Consider the following 21,549-nt stretch of genomic DNA (forward strand, 5'->3'; position numbering starts at 1 on the left):
TGCCTTGAAACACTGACCTGCAAACGTCCATCCAGCGTTCTTTGGATGGTGACACACTTGCTGGGGTGGACGCCGTTGGTAGTGATGGCAGTGATGAGCGAGTCCAACTCGTCCTTCTTTTCCTTCAGTTTCTTGACGAGGCTCTCAATCGCCCGCTTAGCGAAGCCCTCGTTCTCGCCACCCTGTCGATGGCACATGAGGCTATGGACGATGCTGAGGCAAGCGTCATTACTGCTGGGAGGGTTCACAGACATGATGCTGCTGCAATGGGTCACAAAAGTCAAACAGTCAACAGTGAGTAAGTCATCTTGATGAGTGTTGTCAGACATTGCATACAATCATTAAGAGCATTCATGTCTTATTATTTTGGTCATTATTTTTACTATTATCACTGTTTTACAGTCATTTTTTAATGTGTAAATAATATTACCACCACAATGCATCATAATGTCGCTTCTTAGCACACTTCATACGCACCTGGGGCCTCATTGATAAAACTGAGCGTGGATTCCAGAAGTAACATTGCTTTTGCACAAACCTTTATGATCTACGTTTGCAAAAATATACTCAGATCTTTAAAAACATGCTGCACACATTTCCATGCACCATTTTTATTATAAATCACATCTGCAGTGAATTGTGCGCAGAAAAGTACCACCTCAGAGTCCTCCCACAATTAAACGATCAAAGCTAAATAGCTCTTGGTGGTAATGGTAATGATTTAAAGGATCAGGGACTTCATGTGACAACAGTTCTATGACTTTTCTACTGAAAATAGTTGTACGTTCAATATAAAAAAATGATGTATGCAAGTAAAAATTCAGATGTATTACAGTGTTCGAGTGCACAAATCCAAGCATATTTCTTAGTTACATGGCAATCTACTTGGAATTGGACACAGACATATGTGTGACTTGGCAAGCACAGACTACACCTAGACCACGCACCCTTATAAATACTCAATCATGGTCTTAAGCACGGCACGATCTGACCAATCACAAGTCAGTAGGAAGTGCTTCGTTCTTGTTTGACTGATTGGCAGAGGGATTGTCAGCCTGACATGGCCTTGTCTCTGAGAACTGAACACAGGTTGAAAGACACACACATGGCCCCTCCTGATGCCCCCCGTTCTCCCACTGTCTGTGCTCCTTTTTAGTCAGCTCCTTCTTCCCCGATGTTGAAGGGGAACTGCACTTTCATTATAAAAGGCATGACGACGGATGTATTTTGTAAAGAAACATAAACAATAGTCCGCTACAATGGAGCCAATGGACGGTCCTCTATTCTGCCCATAAAATCCAATAAATAAACGTTCAAAAACCACTAACCGTACTCCATTTAGATTTTGTGACTTGCGTATTAGTGATATTGTTATTATAAGAACTAACGCAGACAAACCATTTATAGCATCACCGTGATCACTAGCTTGTGTGCCTTTGTTTTACAGTATATATCATCGACTGCTGAACTGCTTCCTCGCCTCAGTGATCATGAAGGTTTATTCTCAATCATCCCTTTCACCTGGATAGTAGAAGACTGAGGACGTACTCCGACAAGTTGGTACACTTTGACAGCCAATACGAAAAAACACTTGGTTCCACCCCCATTTTCTTTGCTGGGATTATGAGTCATTCGTCATCTAAACGGCAATATACCAATATTCTGTCAGTCAGCATCTTAATGACAGCAGACCTTTTACATGAAGTGATGTTTTATTATGTTTGTTGGCTCGCATTAGGTCTGCAGTGAGTAATCAGTGATATAGTTAAAAAACAAAATGAATGTTGTGATGCGTTTTTGAAAGTAATGTGCCGCCTATGCTTAAAATGATCAAAATACATAAATATTAAACATTACTATAAATGTGCTTGTTCTTACATTACATATATACTTACATAATGTATATAAAACCTCAATGAGGGTTTTTTAAGGGTTTTATAAGCAGAATTGCGTGGCTCCCTTAGGCTCCATTGTAAGCATAATTTTAACCGGATTTATTTACTAGTTACAATGCAAAAAAAAATAAAAAAATATGTGTTCCTTTCTTACAAAAGGATTGTGAATGATAGGCAAAATTTCAAAGAAGTGCAGCAAGTGGATTTTACATTAATAACGGGTTATCATAGTAGCAATTTGGTTGTTAGTTTAAATGGGGAACTGCATATCGGGAATTTTGCTTATCATTCACAATCATAATGAAAGAAATGACAACGGATATATATTTTTAATGCATTCTAAATAGTAAATAAATGCGATCTAAAGTCCGCTTAAAATGAAGCCTACATGATACGCTGAATTCTACCTTTAAAGCCCTTAAAAACATCCAAATACCTCCATTAAAGTTTTATATAAATAATGTAAGTATACGGTATATGTAATCTAGTAACAGGCACATTTATAATAACATTTAATATTTACGTAATTTGCTCATTTTAAGCATATGTGTCGCATTAATTTCGAAAACGCGTCACTACGTTTGCTTTTTTTAACAATTTCCCTTATCACTACTTACTGCAGACTTCACGAGAGCCAACAAACATAATAAAACATCACTTACTGTACAAGTTCTGCCGTCATTGGGATGCCGACTGCTAGGATGTTCATATATTCTGGTTTAGATTAATAAATAATCCTAGGGAAGAAATGGGGGGTGGAACCAAGTGTATTTTCCGTGTCCTTCTCGCCATATCTGAGTCTAAATTGTCTGTCAACTCGTCCAACTTGTCTGAATACGTCCTCGTCCTGCTATTCCGCCCGGTTGGGTCACCTTGGGCGAAGGTGTCTGTTGTGAGACCCGAAACACCCAATAAACCCAGGATGCAACACTGATTATGTGTCTTAAATTACAACAAGAGTGTTCGCTACAACTACCATATTTGTATGCGTGTACTACACTTAAGACCTTCCGCATATCTGTATGTGGAATTAAATTATGGAATGGAGTAAGGAAAGAAGTCAATAATAAAAGAAAATGAGAAGAAGTCAAAATCCACTTTAAGAGGATGTTCAAGCTAAAAGTGTTTGTAAAGTACAAGGGAAATTAATTTAGAAAAAATGTCATGAACTTATTGAAAATATGATACAATTAATCTCATTAAGTCAATCAATCAATCAATCAATGTTTACTTATATAGCCCTAAATCACTAGTGTCTCAAAGGGCTGCACAAACCACCACGACATCCTCGGTAGGCCCACATAAGGGCAAGGAAAACTCACACCCAGTGGGACATTGGTGACAATAATGACCCAGTGGGACGTCGGTGACAATGATGACTATGAGAACCTTAGAGAGGAGGAAAGCAATGGATGTCGAGCAGGTCTAACATGATACTGTGAAAGTTCAATCCACAATGGATACAACACAGTCGCGAGAGTCCAGTCCAAACACAGCAGCGAGAGTCCCGTTCACAGCGGAGCCAGCAGGAAACCATCCCAAGGGTAGCGGACCAGCAGCGCAGAGATGTCCCCAGCCGATACACAGAGGGACATAGAAGAAAAAGAAAAGAAACGGCAGATCAACTGGTCTAAAAAGGGAGTCTATTTAAAGGCTAGAGTATACAAATGAGTTTTAAGGTGAGACTTAAATGCTTCTACTGAGGTGGCATCGCGAACTGTTACCGGGAGGGCATTCCAGAGTACTGGAGCCCGAACGGAAAATGCTCTATAGCCCGCAGACTTTTTTTGGGCTTTGGGAATCACTAATAAGCCGGAGTCCTTTGAACGCAGATTTCTTGCCGGGACATAGGGTACAATACAATCGGCAAGATAAGATGGAGCTAGACCGTGTAGTATTTTATACGTAAGTAGTAAAACCTTAAAGTCACATCTTAAGTGCACAGGAAGCCAGTGCAGGTGAGCCAGTACAGGCGTAATGTGATCAAACTTTCTTGTTCTTGTCAAAAGTCTAGCAGCCGCATTTTGTACCAACTGTAATCTTTTAATGCTAGACATGGGGAGACCCGAAAATAATACGTTACAGTAGTCGAGGCGAGACGTAACAAACGCATGGATAATGATCTCAGCGTCTTTAGTGGACAGAATGGAGCGAATTTTAGCGATGTTACGGAGATGAAAGAAGGCCGTTTTAGTAACGCTTTTAATGTGTGCCTCAAAGGAGAGAGTTGGGTCGAAGATAATACCCAGATTCTTTACCGTGTCGCCTTGTTTAATTGTTTGGTTGTCAAATGTTAGAGTTGTATTATTAAATAGAGTTCGGTGTCTAGCAGGACCGATAATCAGCATTTCCGTTTTTTTGGCGTTGAGTTGCAAAAAGTTAGCGGACATCCATTGTTTAATTTCATTAAGACACGCCTCTAGCTGACTACAATCCGGCGTGTTGGTCAGCTTTAGGGGCATGTAGAGTTGGGTGTCATCAGCATAACAGTGAAAGCTAATACCGTATTTGCGTATGATGTCACCTAGCGGCAGCATGTAGATGCTGAAGAGTGCAGGGCCAAGGACCGAACCCTGGGGAACTCCACACGTTACCTTAACGTGAATCATAACCAACTTTACTATTTATGAAGAGAACTGTTTTATTAAGAATGAATATTTGTTCTTTCTTCCTACTCCTTTTGGACATGTTGTAAAGAAAACAAAAATAAAATATGTGATGTATCATATTGAAACTGTATACATGTTCAAATTAATCTTCGATCCAGCCAACCAATCAAATATTGTGTTACAATTCATGTTTTTTTTATCTTTAACCTAAAAAATAACTTTTTATTGTGTGGCCATACACACAAAAAAAGATGCCTCTCCCGACCTATCTATAGTGCGCTATAAGTCAATTGAAAATGAGCAAAAAAATATTTCAATGACCACATTATTATTGGATAGTAACGTTTGCATGGTGTGTTGGAGCCAGCCAGGGAGTGAAGAAGAGTTGTAAATAGAGTTTTGGAAGATTTTAATGTGTGGATTGCATTTGTCTGTAAACCATAAGCTGTTCTGGATGCCGATAAAAGGCTAATTTGTGTCATCCTGCCTAATTCTTATTTCACCAACATTAAATTGGTCGGGGGTGGGGCGGGGGGCGTGGTTAAGAGGGGAGGAGTATATTTACAGCTGTTGTGTGCGCAGTTGTGCACTGCACTCTCTAAAAGCCGTAGATATTATTGTCACATATGCATGATTGATTGATTTATTGAAACTTTTATTAGTTGATTGCCCTGTGATGAGGTGGCGACTTGTCCAAGGTGTACCCTGCCTCCCGCCCGATTGTAGCTGTGATAGGCACCAGCGCCCCCGCAACCCCAAAGGAAATAAGCGGTAGAAAATGGATGGATGAATTAGTAGATTGCACAGTACAGTACATATTCCGTACAATTGACCACTAAATGGTAATACCCAAATAATTTTTTCAACTTGTTTAAGTCGGGGTTCACGTTAATCAATTCATGGTACAAATATATACTCTCAGGATAATACAGTCATCACACAAATTAGTCATTATAGTATATACATTGAATTATTTACATTACTGGTATTTACAATCCGGGGGGTGGGATGAGGAGCTTTGGTTAATATCAGTACTTCAGTCATCAAAGAGAAATGGACATTGAAACAGTGTAGGTCTTACTTAGTAGGATATGTACAGCGAGCAGAGAACAAAGTGGGTTCAGATAGCATAGGAACAAGTATATACATTAGAAATACATTTGATTATTTACATTAGGTTATTTACAATCCGGGGAGATGGGATATGAATAGAGGAGGGTATTAGTAAAGGGTTGAAGATGGCAGTATTGTCCTGTTTAAGAGTGTCACAACATTGCTGTTTATGGCAGACGAACTGCTTTACGGTAGGCGAAAACATGACTGCTGTTGTTGTGTGCTGCTACTGCGCTGGGAGGACGTTAATGAAACTGCCAAACAATAAACCCACATAAGAAACCAAGACCTCGCCCTCGATCATTCTAGTTATAACGTCATCGGGCAGACACGCTGTTTATATTGTGGGAAAGTGGACGTGAAAACAGGCTGTCCTCACTCAGGTCCGCATGGAGCTGGAGGGGGCGTGGCCTCCAGCTTTGCCTGAATTTCGGGAGATTTTCGGGAGAAAAATTTTTCCGGGAAGGTTTTCGGGAGGGGCGCTGAATTTCGGGAGTCAGCCGGAAAATCCGGGAGTGTTGGCAAGTATGCCTTTAGGTCATTCAGCAGCTATAAATTTATACAAACCCTGTATCCAAATGAGTTGGGAAATTTTGTTAGATGTAAATATAAACTGAATACAATGATTTGCAAATCCTTTTCAACCCATATCCAATTGAATGCACTACAAAGACAAGATATTTAATGTTCAAGATGTTTTTTTTGCAAATAATAATTAACTTAGAATTTCATGGTTGCAACACATGCCAAAGTAGTTGGGAAAGGGCATGTTCACCACTGTGTTACATCACCTTTTCTTTTAACAACACTCAATAAACGTTTGGAAACTGAGGAAACTCATTGTTGAAGCTTTGAAAGTGGAATTCTTTCCCATTCTTGTTTTATGTAGAGCTTCAGTCGTTCAACAGTCCGGGGTCTCCGCTGTCATAATTTACTCTTCATATTGCGCCACACATTTTCGATGGGAGACAGGTCTGGACTGCAGGCGGGCCAGAAATGTACCTGCACTCTCTTTTTACGAAGCCACACTGTTAACACGTGCTAATGTGGCTTGGCATTGTCTTTCTGAAATAAGCAGGGTCGTCCATGAAAAAGACGGCGCTTAGATGGCAGCATATGCTGTTCCAAAACATCTATGTACCTTTCAACATTAATGGTGCCTTCACAGATGTGTAAGTTACCTATGCCTTGGGCACTAATGCACCCCCTTACCATCACAGATGCTGGCTTTTAAACTTTGCTTCGACAACAGTCTGGATGGTTCGCTTCCCCTTTGGTCCGGATGACACAATGTCGAATATTTCCAAAAACTATTTGAAATGTGGACTCGTCAGATCACAGATCACTTTTCTGCTTTTGGGCCCAAGATTTTAGATGATCTTGGGCCCAGAGAAGCCGGCGGTGTTTCTGGATGTTGTTGATAAATGGCTTCCGCTTTGCATAGTAGAGCTTTGAGTTGCACTTACAGATGTAGCGACAAACTGTATTTAGTGACATTGGTTTTCTGAAGTGTTCCTGAGCAGATGTGGTGATTGATATCCTTTAGATATTGATGTCGGTTTTTGATACAGTGCCGTCTGAGGGATCGAATGTCACGGTCATTCAATGTTGGTTTCCGGCCATGCTTCAACGTGGAGTGATTTCTCCAGATTCTCTGAACCTTTTGATGATATTATGGACCGTAGATGTTGAAATCCCTAAAATTCTTGCAATTGCACTTTGAGAAACGTTGTTGTTAAACTGACTATTTGCTCACGCAGTTGTGGATGAAGGGGTGTACCTCGCCCCATCCTTTTTGTGAAGGACTGATCATTTATTAGGAAGCTGTTTTTATACCCAATCATGGCATCCACCTGTTCCCAATTAGCCTGCACACCTGTGGGATGTTCCAAATAAGTGTTTGATTAGCATTCCTCAACTTTATCAGTATTTGCTGCCACCTTTCCCAACTTGTTTGTCAAGTGTTGCTGGCATCAAATTCTAAAGTTAATGATTATTTCCGAAGACATGCACCTGGGGATAGGTTGATTGGCAACACTAAATTGGCCCTAGTGTGTGAATGTGAGTGTGAATTTTGTCTGTCATTGATTGTGACATCCCAACTGTAAGTTAAATCTAATATTACCGCTGTGCTGCAATGAGGTGGCGACTTGTCCAGGGTGTACACCGCCTTCCGCCTGATTGTAGCTGAGATAGGCACCCCACCCCCATCTTTTTTGTGAAGGTCTGAGCATTTATTAGGAAGCGCCCCCCGCGACCCCTAAGGGAATAAGCGGTAGACAATAGATGGATGGATGTATTCCGTTTATATTTACATCTAACACAATTTCCCAACTCATTTGGAAACGGGGTTTGTAAAATGATATAGCTGAATAGGCAATATGTCTAATATTTGTATTTTTGACAGTCCATATATGATACTAAGAATAAGTAGGACGGAACTGCAGTGCTATCGGCACCTTTCTCACAACCATTTCCGCGCAACTGCCAGTCTGCAAGCACATTTCGGACGTGCTAAATAAAGACGCAAATCAGCACGCACGCAGTTGTAGTTTTTATAAAACACTCTAATTCCTCCTCCCAGTGGTGTGGGCATCCTAATGATCATCATATAATCTGCCAATTCTTCAAAACAGACATTAAAAGGACTGCAATCTTTATTTTGCTCACCGCATGAGCTCAGTAACCTACCTTTGTGGGCGCAATCAAGTTTGCACGGGTTTTAATCCATGCAAACCTTAAGTAGATCAGACCCTACGCATTTAAAACATATTTTTGTTTTCATTTCCTCTGGCAAAGAAGTTGTGTTTATTCTGGCATTAATTTTTGTGATTATCAGCCTGTTCAATGCTCATTGACAGTCCCCCTGGTATAATTACTGGATGTGAGTCTTGTGCGTTTTACCTTTTCGCCCCCGAAAATTTATGTATAGATTTGAGCAACACGTTTACTGTTAATGTTTAATCATGATTATTACAATTGCTCCTGTAAAATTAGTGACAATTTAGGACGTTGCACTAAACTTGTCACATACTCGCATGGCTGTGGTAGTTGTGACCCCAAAATGCAGGAGACAGGAGAAAGATGTGCAGGTAAGACAATTATTTAATTATATTCAACACAGGATGAGCAGTCATGCACACAGCATGCAGCTAACAGTCAGTGACAGAAATAATCCTCAAGCCCTGATGAAAGGACAAGGCATGCATTTATAGAAGGCAGCTGATTGACAACCATTACCAGCTGTGGCCAGGCTGCCAATCAGCAGCAGGTGACGGAAAAAAGCCCTCAAAAAGACATGCAGGAAAAGGAACGAAAAATAAAAGTGCTACACAGGAATTAAACACAAAGGAAAGAGACATAAGACACGATGTGACAGATCTTCACAAAACTATTATTCAAACAAAGTCATTGAGTTAAACTTCAAAAACTGTACTCTACATGACAAATTGAGGTCAAGTAGGTGCTTAATGTCATTTTAGGTTAAGTTGAGTGTACTATCTATTATTGTACCAGACATGGACAAACCCAAACAAACCATGTGCAGATAGGAGGTACCCCAAACATACAAGCAGACAACTGTACTTTTAGAACACCTTCATACAAGTTTGCAGTAGAAAACCATTGCCATCTCAAGAAAAATGTGTAGAAGGTGAAATTCTCTCCCAGAACCAACAGACATTCTTTAAAAAAAAATCAGATGTCACAGGGATTGTTCATTGAAATAAATGTTTAGGCTTCTTCTTTATCTTATTGAATATTTCAGTGAGCAGACTAAGGGGTCCACAAGGTCACACACCCTTCTTTAGCAACATGCTCGTGTTGCAGAAATACAGTATGGCCATAAATCATAGCATAGCCAAACATTAGCATTTTAACACAGACCAGTGGAACTTAAATCACTGAACACAGATCACAATTTTTCAAATAGAAAATAGTGAAAATAGACAATGGACATTCTGGGGTCTCATGTAACCTACTCATCAATCGTTACACTGGCCTTGGTCTCACTGCTGGCGGCCAATATCACCAGCAAGCTATCAGATAAATTCATTTATTTTAGTTTTTTAAGGATGGGTGCCTTTCACACTTGAACTGTTCCAATTCCCAGTACCAGGGACTCTACACCAGTACTCAAAAGGAACCAATTTGCGCTACTTTTGTGTGTGTTCACGTGGTGATCAATGTCCATTTGTTTGATGATAAATTATTAGTTATTTAATATTTAACACTGCCCTTGTCATAATTACTGTATTGTCCAGTTGTTTTTTCTTGTTTTCTTACACTTCTGAGTCTAAATTGAAAGAATGCATTAATTTCAGTTTTTCCTGGGTGTGTTGTTATAGACCAGGGGTAGGGAACATATAGCTCTCGAGCCAGATATGGCTCTTTTGATGACTGAATCTGGCTCTCAGATAAATCTTAGCTGACATTGCTTAACACGATAAGTAATGAATAATTCCGCTGGTAATCACAGTGTTAAAAATAACTTTCAAAATATAAAACATTTTCATGCATTTTAATCCATTCATCCGTTTTGTACCGCACCTGTTCAAGAAGTCGTATTAATGGTAAGAAGTATATTATTTATAATTGGTTAGCTTCAGAATAGCAGTGTTATTAAAAAGAATAAGATACTTATTATACTCTAAAATGTTAGTCTTACTTAAAAATGCACGCATTTAGTTGTATTCAGTGTTAAAAAATATTGTATGGCTCTCACGGAAATACATTTTTAAATATTTGGCTTTCATGGCTCTCTCGGCCAAAAAGGTTCCCGACCCCTGCAATAGACTATAGGGTTTGCCATTAAAGGTCAACTGCACTCTTTGGGGAATATCGTTCACAATCATTATGAAAGACATGACGATGGATGTATTTTTTATGCATTCTACATATTAAATAAATGTGATCAAAAGCCTGCTCACAATGGAGCTTAAGGAAGCCCCTCTATTTGTCATACCTGTAATTTAGTTTTAAGTTTGATCATGTTTGTTTTGTTTTTGGACTCTTGTTTCCCGTTTTACACTTCCTGGTTTTGTTTTTCCATAGTAACCCATTAGTTTCCACCTGGTCTCCTAGTCACGCCCATGCCCTCAGTCCCGCACCTCTTCCTAATTATCACAGCCACTATATAAGTCAATTTCTTTCTGTCCATCAGTCTGGGAACATCAACTTTCATTACCCATGCCGTTCTAACTTTCATTGCCTTACATACTTCATGCCATGCTTTTTGATTCATCCACGCCAAGTAAGTTTCTCTTTGTATTTATGTCTTTGATAGTATCTTTTGTTTGTTTGTAGATAGTATTGCCATTGTGCTGTTTTTGTTCTAAGTTATAGTATAGATTTTTATCCGTCACAAAGCGCGTCCTTGGTTTGCCTTTTTTTGGTATTTTGAGTATTAATAAAATTAAAACTATGTACCTGAATTCACGCCTGGCTCGTCCCATATTCCCTCTGCGTCGAAGGAGCACAAACAATCCAAGTCCAAGCCTGACAGAATGTTCCCAGCTAAAGCGCTCCTTTGCAGGAGATTTGGACGAGGCGTCTTTGGCGGTGCTGAGCGCGATGAAGGAGGAAACGCTGCGCTACTCTTCCCTTGCGCAAAGAAGGTTGACGTTGGGGCCAAATAGTGAAGAGGTCCCCATTGACTTCATTTGGCCCGAAGACGACGACATGTTGCCGTCTTCCCGGAAGCGTCGCCCTCGACGGAGGATGTCGGGGAAGGCTTCCAGGTGCAGAAAGGAAGCGTCGCGCCAGCAAGCTCCTCCCACTCAGGGCGGAAGTGGACCGCGTACTGCGCGGACTCTCCAGGACATCTTCACGCCACCGTCAACACACATCACAGATCAGGAAGATTTTTTTTTCAGGACTTTCACAATTAATCACCTACCTCCATCAGATGACTCAAACCCCATAACCATGATTAATTACTACAAAAGAATGATATTACACAATAGATCACATCTGTCACAGCCATCCAAATTTCATGCCACGCCCCCCAGGACTCAAGCCCCCCCCAAGCCACAAGAATTTTTTTCAGATAATCAAACAAAGACAATAAAAAGACAATATGGACAATTCAAAGGGGAAGACTCTGCCCTCCTCCTCACCTCCCTCCGCCCACCCCAAAAGACTTTTCCAGGTCATGATGAAAGTGTCTGGCAGCCACTCCTTGAGGGGGGGGGCTGGGGCTGGGAGCTTGTGGGTTGGTTCTGCCCGGTGCGGTTCCAAGCCACAGCGACCAGCACGTCCCCCACCTCCAGTTCTTCAACCGGCCAACACGGCCACCTCCACCAGTCTTTCAGCCTGCTAAGCCGCAGCTTCCAGCTCCAAGACCAAGTCCACGTCCAGCTCCAAGACCAAGTCCACGTCCAGCTCCAAGACCAAGTCCACGTCCAGCTCCAAGACCAAGTCCACGTCCAGCTCCAAGACCAAGTCCACGTCCAGCTCCAAGCCCAAGTCCACGTCCAGCTCCAAGCCCAAGTCCACGTCCAGCTCCAAGCCCAAGTCCACGTCCAGCTCCAAGCCCAAGTCCACGTCCACGTCCAGCTCCAAGCCCAAGTCCACGTCCAGCTCCAAGCCCAAGTCCAGCTCCAAGCCCAAGTCCACGTCCAGCTCCAAGCCCAAGTCCACGTCCAGCTCCAAGACCAAGTCCACGTCCAGCTCCAAGACCAAGTCCACGTCCAGCTCCAAGACCAAGTCCACGTCCAGCTCCAAGACCAAGTCCACGTCCAGCTCCAAGACCAAGTCCACGTCCAGCTCCAAGACCAAGTCCACGTCCAGCTCCAGCTCCAAGTCCACGTCCAGCTCCAAGTCCACGTCCAGCTCCAAGTCCACGTCCAGCTCCAAGTCCACGTACAGCTCCAAGTCCACGTCCAGCTCCAAGTCCACGTCCAGCTCCAAGTCGACATCCACGCCGCCAAGCGCCCACAGTGGCAGCTCCACGTCGAAGCCAAGCGCCCACAGTGGCAGCTCCACGTCGAAGCCAAGCGCCGCCAGTGGCAGCTCCACGTCGAAGCCAAGCGCCGCCAGTGGCAGCTCCACGTCGAAGCCAAGCGCCGCCAGTGGCAGCTCCACATCGAAGCCAAGCGCCGCCAGTGGCAGCTCCACGTCGAAGCCAAGCGCCGCCAGTGGCAGCTCCACGTCGAAGCCAAGCGCCGCCAGTGGCAGCTCCACGTCGAAGCCCAGCGCCGCCAGTGGCAGCTCCACGTCGAAGCCAAGCGCCGCCAGTGGCAGCTCCACGTCGAAGCCAAGCGCCGCCAGTGGCAGCTCCACGTCGAAGCCAAGCGCCGCCAGTGGCAGCTCCACGTCGAAGCCAAGCGCCGCCAGTGGCAGCTCCACGTCGAAGCCAAGCGCCGCCAGTGGCAGCTCCACGTCGAAGCCAAGCGCCGCCAGTGGCAGCTCCACGTCGAAGCCAAGCGCCGCCAGTGGCAGCTCCACGTCGAAGCCAAGCGCCGCCAGTGTCAGCTCCACGTCGAAGCCAAGCGCCGCCAGTGTCAGCTCCACGTCGAAGCCAAGAACGCCAGTGTCAGCTCCACGTCGAAGCCAAGCGCCGCCAGTGTCAGCTCCACGTCGAAGCCAAGCGCCGCCAGTGTCAGCTCCACGTCAAAGCCAAGCGCCGCCAGTCTCAGCTCCACGCCGACCGCCAAGCCCAAGTCCACGCCGACCGCCAAGCCCAAGTCCACGCCGACCGCCAAGCCCGCCTCCTTGTTGGCCACGGATGTGGCTGCTACGTGGGCGTCCACCACGCCAAGGATGTCGACCTCCTCGTCGGCCACAGTGGTGGCCACTACGTGGTCGTCCGCCACGCCAAGGAGGTCGGCCACGGATATGGCCGTTCCCGGGTCGCCCACCTCGTTCCTCTACGCGTCGCCGCCACCTGACTATGCCCCGGTGGATACGGGGACACGTGGTCTGGCGACCTACCGCCATGTCCCCCTCCCGCCCTCCCATGACTCTTGATCATAGCTTTTTCTTTTTGGACATCTGGAATATGTCCTTAATGGGGGGGGGTACTGTCATACCTTTAATTCAGTTTTAAGTTTGATCATGTTTGTTTTGTTTTTGGACTCTTGTTTCCCGTTTTACACTTCCTGGTTTGGTTTTTCCATAGTAACCCATTAGTTTCCACCTGGTCTCCTAGTCACGCCCATGCCCTCAGTCCCGCACCTGTTCCTAATTATCACAGCCACTATATAAGTCAATTTCTTTCTGTCCATCAGTCTGGGAACATCAACTTTCATTAGCCATGCCGTTCTAACTTTCATTGCCTTACATACTTCATGCCATGCTTTTTAATCCATCCACGCCAAGTAAGTTTTTGTTTGTATTTATGTCTTTGATAGTATCTTTTGTTTGTTTGTAGATAGTATTGCCATTGTGCTGTTTTTGTTCTAAGTTATAGTATAGATTTTTATCCGCCACAGAGCGTGTCCTTGGTTTGCCTTTTTTTTGTATTTTGAGTATTAATAAAATTAAAACTATGTACCTGAATTCACGCCTGGCTCGTCCCATATTCCCTCTGCGTCGAAGGAGCACAAACAATCCAAGTCCAAGCCTGACACTATTCAGCCTATAAAGCCCTTAAAAAACACCCAAGCACCTCCATTAAAGTTTTATTTACATGATATGACAATAGATATAGTGTAGTAACAGGCACTTATAATCTATAATAAAATTTAATATTAACGCATTTTGACCATTTAAAGGGGAACATTATCACAATTTCAGAAGGGTTAAAACCAATAAATATCAGTTCCCACTGGCTTATTTTATTTTTCGAAGTATTTTTCAAAATTTTACCCATCATGGAATATCCCGAAAAAAGCCTTTAAAGTGCCTGATTTTCGCCAACTGTAAATCCATCGTCCATTTTCCTGTGACGTAATTTAGTGATGCCAACATGGCGGATAGCACAGCAAGATATAGCGACATTTGCTCGGATTCAGACTCGGATTTCAGCGGCTTAAGCGATTCAACAGATTACGCATGTATTGAAACGGATGGTTGGAGTAGGGAGGCAGATAGCAAACATTAAATTGAAGAAGAAACTGAAGCTATTGAGCAAATAGCTATTGAAGCTACTCGGCGATCGCCTTCTAACCAACGATTGAGTGTCGCAGTGTATCCATACATCTCTGTGCCATGTCTGTCTTAGCATCGCCGGTAAAATGTGCAGGAGCAACTTAAATCCGTCAATTGGTAAGTGTTTGTTTGGCATTAAATGTGGGTGGAGTGAAAGGCTGGATGCAAATATGGCTACAAATGTACATACAGCTAGCCTAAATAGCATGTTAGCATCGATTAGGTGGCAGTCATGCCGCGACCAAATCTGTCTGATTAGCACATAAGTCAATGACATCAACAAAACTCACCTTTGTGATTTCGTTGACTTTATCGTTGGAAATGCATCTACTTTGAGTGTCGCAGGGTATCCATACATCTCTGTGCCATGTCTGTCGTAACGTCGCCGGTAAAATGTGCAAACGAGGGACTTTCGGATCTTTTGACACTGGAGCAACTTAAATCTGTCGATTGGTAAATGTTTGTTTGGCATTAAATGTGGGTGGAGGGAAAGGCTGGATGCAAATATAGCACAAATGAGGCATAACGATGCAATATGTATATACAGCTAGCCTAAATAGCATGTCAGCATCGATTAGCATGCCATGCTAATCAATGCACACTCCACGTAAGTCAACTTGAATCCGTCCCTGATCGTGTTGTTACACCCTCCGACAACACACCGACGAGGCATGATGTCACCAAGGTATGGAAAACAGTCGAAAAAACGGAAAACAACAGAGCTGATTTGACTCAATGTTTGTAATGTGTTTGAGAAAATGGCGGATTGACTACCTAGGTGGCGTCCCGTTGTGACGTCATCGCCCCAAGAGCGAATAATAGAAAGGCGTTTAATTCGCCAAAATTCACCCATTTAGAGTTCGGAAATCGGTTAAAAAAATATATGGTCCTTTTTCTGCAACATCAAGGTACATATTGACGCTTACGTAGGTCTAGTGATAATGTTCTCTTTTAAAGCATATGCGGCACATTATTTCAAAATCGCATCACCTAGTTTGCTTCTTTTTTTTAACAGCATCACTGTATATTACTCACTACAGACTTCATGAGAGCCAACAAACATAATAAAACAACACTTACTGTGTAAAGTCTACTGTCATTAGGATGCCAAATGCTGGGATATTCATATATATGACCATTTAGATAAAGAGTACTCAATCTTCACGAATAAAAGAGGGGTGGAACCAAGGCTCTTTTCGTGTCGTTCCTGCCATTGCCGGGTCTAATTTGGCTGTTGAAGTGTACCAGCTTGTCGGAAAACATTCTCAGCCTTCTTATATTCAGGTGAGAGGTATGATTTGCTATCAATAATTAACTTGCAGGGAGCAAGGAAAGGAGGAAACACCTCACCAGTCGATCATGTCGAAATTGTACACAAACTTGTGATCATGGCGCCGCTATAAATAGTTTGTCATTAGGACGCTGACTGCTGGGATGTTCATGTACCCTGTATTTCCATATAAAGAATGACTCATAATCCTCGCAAAAAAGAAGAGTGGAACCAAGGGTAGTGTTATTTTCGCCATTACCGGGTCTAAATTGGCTGTTAAAGTGTACCAACTTGTCGGATTACGTGTTTGTCCTTCTACTATCAAGGTAAAATGGATCATTTATGATTTAGAATAAAGTTTTGAGGAGCAAGGAAAAGGGGCAAAAATATCCATCTGTCGTCATGTCTTTCATAATGATTGTGAACGATAGGCAAAATTTCAAAAAAGTACAGTTCCCCTTTAAGTTGAATGTGCCAGTCTGTGTATTGTTGAGGCCTTCTTATTACACAACTGGGGCCTCATGTATTGAGACTTCCTACTAAAAAATGGTGTTTGCTCAAATCCAGAAAAACGTGGTATGCACAAACAAACAAACACAGATAGTATGGGAAGTTGGGCACATTAATCTAAGAACATTTACAGGTATTTGTACATCCCTATCAATGTGGAATTGTGCGCATACAGGTTTGTTGGAGTGGTTGGGCCACTCTATGTCTACGCCCTAGAGCTGGGTGATATATTGATATACTCGATATATCACGGGTTTGTCTGTGTGCGATATAGAAAATAACCATATTGTGATATTCGAGTACACATTCTCACGCAGTGGCTTTTAGCTGTTGGCATTACACTACATGCTCTTCCCACTCTTTGTTGTCTCTCCTTCTCAGACAGCAAGAGCACCTTCTTACATACGTCTCATACGTATACGTCCTCGCGGAGCAGAGAGGTAGCAGCATGAGTAACGTTAGCTGTGGTGCGAGTGGTAATACGAGAGAAAGAAGGTGCGAATCGGGTAATAAATGAAGGAAGAATTAATTCCCAAGAAAACCAGCAGGGGGTCCTTCATCTGGTGGTGGTTTGGCTTCAAGTGGGAATATGTCGAACATCCATCCATCCATTTTCTACCCCTTACTACCTTTGGGGTTGCGGGGGGCGCTGGTGCCTATCTCAGCTACAATCGGGCGGAGGGCGGGGTACACCCTCGACAAGTCGCCAACTCACCACAGGGCAAACAACCGTAATTTGTCAAGTGTGGGGCAAAAGCGTTGCTACAAAAGTAGCATTACTGCTAATATGTAGCATCATTTGACAGTCACCTGCTAGATAAATACTCCGCATTTCAACATATCCATTCGGTGCCACACCAATAAAATGCCGAGGCATCCATTTTCACATCAAAACCGTGTGAAAAAAATAGTCAATAACTTAAGGAGACAACGTCCGCTGTAACCTACCACATAGCGATTTGATTTCCTATTATGCAGCTCATTTTTGTTTGACAGCTATTGAAATATCTTGTGTGAAATCATGCACAAAAGTGCACTTTATTTCTTTTAAACTATTGTAGCGGCGTTCTGTACCAAAAGTGCACTTTAATTTAGTGTTATTTTGATATGTAATTTAAGTGGCATCATGCACAAAAGTGTACTCATAGCCTGTTTTAAAATGTCTCTGACAATTTTGCACTTTCTGTTTTGAAATGACATGAATGTTTGTGCCACTGCTTAATAACTCTTTACTAAATACAGTTTTGGTCAATTGAGTTAGTTGTGATTTCCCTCTCTACATGAAAGTTTAAAATGAGTATATATTAATGCTGTATGAATAAGAATGTTTTAATGCAGACACATAGAATCATCATACTGGTGTGATTATATGCATCAAGTACTCATTCAAGGCTAAGGCAAAATATCGAGATATATATCGTGTATCGTGACATGGCCTAAAAAATAGAGATATTAAAGAAAGGCCAAACCGCCCAGCCCTACTACGCCTCCATTTAAATACACAAATCATATTTAAATTAGTCATGTGCCTGAGATGTCGTACTGTGCACAGTCAGAAAACACAACAATAATGAGCAAAATGGTTAAAAAGAAGAATTTGAAAGACATTGTAAAAGGTACTGTATTCCACTATTGTTGCAAGTTAGTGCAGCAGTAAATGCTTGAGGAAAAAGGTGTGGTTTGGTATTTCACACTTTACGCTCAGGCTTTTAACATGGTTATACTTTGTTAACATAGACAATCATGGACTTGTTTGAAAGTTTTAAGATGTAGTTTAACCAGAAAAACAGCAAGTCACTAACTTTAACCACTGACTCGTAATGATACTGAAAAGACGAGATACATAATTTAGGGCAGTGGTTCTCAAATGGGGGTACGCGTACCCCTGGGGGTACTTGAAGGTATGCCAAGGGGTAAGTGAGATTTCTTAAAGATATTCTAAAAATAGCAACAATTAAAACATCCTTTGTAAATATATTTATTGAATAATACTTCAACAAAATATGAAAGTAAGTTCATAAACTGTGAAAAGAAATGCAACAATGCAATATTCAGTGTTGAGAGATAGCTTTTTTGTGGATATGTTTCATAAATATTTATGTTAAAGATTTTTTTTTTGTGAAGAAATGTTTTGAATTAAGTTCATGAATCCACAAAGAGGGCACTTTAAGTTGATGATTACTTCTATGTGTAGAAATCTTTATTTATAGTTGAATCACTTGTTTACTTTTCAACAAGTTTTTAGTTATTTTTATACCTTTTTTTCCCAAATAGTTCAAGAAAAACCACTACAAATGAGCAATATTTTGCACTGTTATACAATTTAAGAAATCAGAAACTGATTACATAGTGCTGCATTTTACTTCTTTATCTCTTTTTTTCAACCAAAAATGCTTTGCTCTGATTAGGTGGTACTTGAATAAAAAAAAAGTTCACAGGGGGTACATCACTGAAAAAAGGTTGAGAACCACTGATTTAGGGGGCACTTACAGTATGCTCAATGTGCATCACAGGGATTGAAATTTGGACGATTAACATTAGGACAATTACATAAATACTCCCCAAGAAGCCACAAATTGCACACAATTCCAGCTTTTAGTCTGTTTCTAACCATGCTATTGCTTAGAAAAGTGGTTTTCAAACTTTCTTCACCAAGTACCACCTCAGAAAATTCTTGGCTAACCAAGTACCACCATAATGACCAACATTAGCTTACTAGCTTAGTAGGCCTACGAATTCATTAAAAACAAGGCATGTGCTTTATTTAGCAAGTATATTTGATATTTTTGGGCACTGTGACATCACACACAGTTTGAACAGTCACTCCGTGTTTGAATTAGGGTTGTACGGTATACTGGTCTCTGATGTGCACATCAATCATTCTGAGGAGTAATTGTTTGACATTTATTTATTTAAACAGTTACCCAGCCTCACCTCTGTGTGTTGCCAAAATATCCACAGCATGTAGAAATGTGCGTGAGGCACGGCACATTTCTACGTTGAGTTCAATCTTCCTGGGAAAAGTGCGTACGCCAGGTTTTTGTGCGTACCAACGCTTATATGAGGCCCCAGGTGTTTGATTGTAACGTGCATATAAGTTGTAGTTTTTGATGACCGAATTTGGAGTTTTTGAAATTACCATGTACATTTGTAATCAGGAGCATGTATTCAGTTTTCAACTAATATTTTCCCCCAAATGTTTTCCCCAGTAATACCATCTCCGTTATCATAGTCAAACATTCCACGTAACGAAGTAGTCTGTAAACTTGCGTATCATTCCACGGAAATCAAAAGCCTAGATAAAGAATCCTAGGTGTTGTTGTCTGAGTCCAGCTGTGTTGGTAAAGTGTCTTTATTACAAAACATGCCTGTGTTAACCCACTCTCAACGCCATACTAGGAAGTCATTCTCCCCAAGCATTGTCACCCCTCTATGTTGTCATCACTGGTTCAATCTGCAGTTCAATCAAGCTAGACAAAAAGCCTCACCTAAAATACTTTTCTTATTGAGTACGGATGCAAAATAAGCTACCTAGTAGCACTCGCGACTTTGTGAGGTGAATTATATAGCGCTTTTCTCTAGTGACTCAAAACGCTTTTACATAGTAAAACCCAATATCTAAGTTACATTTAAACCAGTATGGGTGGCACTGAGAGCAGGTGGGTAAAGTGTCTTGCCAAAGGACACAACGGCAGTGACTAGGATGGAAGCGGGGATCAAACCTGGAACCCTCAAGTTGCTGGCATGGCCACTCTACCAACCGAGCCGTACCGACCCAATGCACTTTGATAAAAATGAGAAACACTACCTCTCCCATCCACTCATCGCATTCTTCGCAAAAACAATCTTCAATTAAGGTCAAATAAATGTTAAATGATCATCTATACTTTACATTCATATTCAAATGGGTGAAATTGATTTCTAGTTCGATTTTTTTCTTATGGTAAACATTCTGATTTCCACTTTGGTACCACTATATTTGACATTAGAGGTTACACTGCACATAGTCTTGGATAGTGTAGTGTGTCTTACCTGGTATTAAGCTGATCAGCCAAAGAGTGACCAGAAGGTTCACTGGGATCATGATGGCCCAGTTCTGAATCAGTCCCTGTCAAAGAGTGGGTGAAGACCAACCATTAGAAAATTTAAATCCAATTTGTATGTTATTTTAAAAGAAGAGATATGTTTGAATTGTGACATTCATTATTTTCTATTTCATTTGAATCATGTGATTCTTCTCCCATCCCAGAATGTTCCTTCACCTGACCAACAGCTGTCTTTGCAAACAACCCTGTGTCTCCTGATTACATGCGCCTCATCACTCAGCTGTCTCCCAGTGCAGCCTCGCCAGTTGTCGCATTTTTCATTCATTATTTCCTCCTTTTGGATTTATATGTTTATAGCAGCTTCCATTAAATGTTTGCAAAAAGTCCATGAGCTACAAGTTTTAGAACCTGAGTGATAAGCAGATCCCGCTCGAGTGAAGCACTAAGGACCTGATTTACTAAGATCCAAATACCTTGTGCTAAACAGCAAGTGCAATCTATGAAATAGTGTGCATGTACTATTAGTGGGTGTCTTGTGTGTGAGTTACCAAGACTGCGTGTGCAATTCAAAAGTGGTGCAGACCGCCTTATTTAAATGAGGATTTTGCATGTACTATACGGAGCATCACCACAGAGACACACTCATTTATTATACATCCATGTTGTCATGCACCTATTGGGGGGGGTCGTGGCGTGGTTGGTAGACGGGCTATGTCAGCAACCTGAGGGTTCCTCGTTCGATCCCCACCTTCTACCAACTCGTCATGTCCGTGGTGTCCTTCAGCAAGACACTTCACCCTTGCTCCTGATGGGTCGTGGTTAGGGCCTTGCAATGCGGCTCTAACCCTCAGTGTGTGTGTGTGTGTGTGTGTGTGTGTGTGTGTGTGTGTGTGAATGGGTGAATGTGGAAATCAAAGCGCTTTGAGTACCTTGAATGTAGAAAAGCGCTATACAAGTATAACCCATTTACTTGTGGTGTTATGCTATGTTTTCAAACAAGCAGGTGATATCTATTA

General features: G+C 42.0%; 1 protein-coding gene across 2 annotated transcripts in view; it reads right to left on the bottom strand.

Annotated features, from left to right (window-relative positions):
- The window catches only part of smad10a (SMAD family member 10a), an 88,108-nt gene that overhangs the window by 50,424 nt on the left and 16,135 nt on the right, over positions 1-21,549 (bottom strand). For both annotated transcript variants that reach the window (XM_061908356.1, XM_061908357.1), the window contains exons 2-3: positions 20,520-20,595; positions 18-261 (exon numbers count right to left, since the gene is read on the bottom strand). In XM_061908356.1, the coding sequence (XP_061764340.1) occupies positions 18-261; positions 20,520-20,595 (320 nt within the window). The remainder of the gene's footprint in view (positions 1-17; positions 262-20,519; positions 20,596-21,549) is intronic.

Source organism: Nerophis ophidion, linkage group LG08 (genome assembly GCF_033978795.1).
Source record: "Nerophis ophidion isolate RoL-2023_Sa linkage group LG08, RoL_Noph_v1.0, whole genome shotgun sequence".
In the NCBI taxonomy this organism is placed as follows: domain Eukaryota; kingdom Metazoa; phylum Chordata; class Actinopteri; order Syngnathiformes; family Syngnathidae; genus Nerophis; species Nerophis ophidion.